This window comes from Trachymyrmex septentrionalis, unplaced genomic scaffold (assembly GCF_001594115.1).
Source record: "Trachymyrmex septentrionalis isolate Tsep2-gDNA-1 unplaced genomic scaffold, Tsep1.0 scaffold8, whole genome shotgun sequence".
Classification (NCBI taxonomy): Eukaryota; Metazoa; Arthropoda; class Insecta; order Hymenoptera; family Formicidae; genus Trachymyrmex; species Trachymyrmex septentrionalis.
Genome location: NW_017305987.1, coordinates 1,275,307 through 1,277,175, shown reverse-complemented (window position 1 = coordinate 1,277,175; position 1,869 = coordinate 1,275,307). Strand labels below are relative to the sequence as shown.

The 1,869-nt window shown below is 57.0% G+C and overlaps 1 protein-coding gene and 1 pseudogene across 1 annotated transcript in view; one reads left to right on the top strand and one right to left on the bottom strand.

Annotated features, from left to right (window-relative positions):
* LOC108754489 (sex determination protein fruitless) overlaps positions 1-1,068 on the bottom strand; it is a 67,888-nt gene extending 66,820 nt beyond the window's left edge. The window contains exon 1 of the mRNA XM_018496814.1: positions 837-1,068. Within this exon, the coding sequence (XP_018352316.1) occupies positions 837-861 (25 nt within the window). The 5' untranslated portion in view covers positions 862-1,068. The remainder of the gene's footprint in view (positions 1-836) is intronic.
* A 166-nt stretch (positions 1,069-1,234) lies between these two features.
* Positions 1,235-1,869, top strand: part of LOC108754390 — a 1,172-nt pseudogene continuing 537 nt past the window's right edge.

Here is a 1,869-nt window from a genome sequence, read left to right as displayed (position 1 = left end):
CGAAAAATAAGATGATGAGTCTTGATTATAAAATTAGATTGTTTATTTTTTATTTTGTTCTATTTTCTCAGCACGATCCCCCGTGTACTTTTCCCAATCTCAATTCTCGAGGCAGCGATCATGTTTGGTCCAATTTTCTATTTACCCTTCGAAACTTTCCGCGCGCTCGACACACGACTGATTTTGTTTACTTGCGCGGAGACGAGAAAATGTGTCGCCGACCGGAAAATCTGTGTTATGGGTACTTTTTGTCTATGCAAATTTATTCACACCGCCTCTCACTGTCAACTCTAAAGATAGCGATCCATCCAGCATTTCCAGGGTTTCCTAAATACATCCAGACAACGTCCTTATACATTCCCCAAACATCTTAAGAGTGTTTTTCTCAAGATGTCAGGTGAAGTGTGCTGTATGGAAAGATCGCGAGAGAAAATACAAGCTGCGAGCGAGGATGGTTCGTGGCGAGCAATTCTGTGGCAATTTCGAGGGAAACAGGGTGATGTAACGCGACGTCGTGACGCAGAAAGCTTCGCCGTCCCTTCGTCCGCTTTCCCGCCCACTCTTTGCCGCGGGAGAAGTCGGACGGCGGAAACGCGCGTGCCGTCGATCGTGCGATCGATAAAATCCCCCCGTGGAGTCGCGGCGTTCCCGCCCTTTCCCGATTCGTCGTAAACAGCGAGAGAGCGACGCGAAAGCGCGGCGCGTCCCGCCACGGCGAGGGATACTTTTGCGACTCTGCGACATGTCTGGCACGTCGCGATTCCGTGCAGCTTGTTATCGTCGCCGGCTGCACTCGGTTTCAGCCGTTTCAGACACGCATCGTTCGTTATCGTTACCTGGTTTACTGAAATTCGTGAACATGAAATCCCGTCGGGTTCCCGCAGCTTCCGGCGGTGCGTAGAGCCGTGCCGTCGTCGTACGGTGATCCTCTTCGGGCGCTGCTGAAGAACGGGACGATCTTCTGCGGGCGATCTTCCTTTCGGCGAGGGGGACGTGGGGAATCTTCTCTCTTCCACTCGGAGGACTTCCGGAAACCGGATTTGCCGGACCCCGCTTGCCGGACCTCCGCTCTCGCTGGCGTTTGTGTTTACCTTCGCGCACTCGAATTTACAAGACGAAACTCGCACTCGTACTCCCGATACGCACGCGAAATTCTCTCAGGTCGCTCGTGCCATCGTCTGCCGTTTCGCGCGCACGATTCACGATCTTGGCAATTAGATCCAGAGATCCAGAGATGACGGCGTGACGCACGTTACGGTTACGCGGGGCGACTCACAGCGGACTCGAGAACGCGGGAACTCGCTCGTCGTCCGCCGATACGACTCGCGAACGACAGAGGGTGGTTGGCGCGCGCACGACGATGCAACCCTTCGGCGACGACGCTCGGGGACGGTCACGGCGCAAGTGAGTGAAGCAGCGAGTGAATCCGCCAGGGAGGACCAACGGGGTGGCCTGTGTACTAAGTTGGCCGCCGAGCGCGACTGAGGCCAGGAGTGGCACCGAGAGAACGCGAGAGGGTGGCGTGGATGCAGGTCGACGTGTACGCTGCACGGGCACATCCCCCCTAATGAATGCACCAGGCATGTGCGAGGGATTTTATGTTCACCGCCGTCGCCGCCGTCGCCACCGCCGCCGCCTTCCCTCCGTTTATACCCTCCACTACCGGCACCACCCGAGAACCACCGCCGTCGCCGCCGCCACCGCCGCCGTCGCCACCCTCGTCGCTCTCTCGGCTCTCCGACCTTCCCTCCCTACGTACACTACCTTCGTCCGTCCCTCCGACTCCGTCCTTCTCTTTTCCCCTGGCCGACGTGTCCTCCGCCTCGCCTCTTTCTCTCTTCCTCTTCCTCCCTCTCTCTCTCTCACACA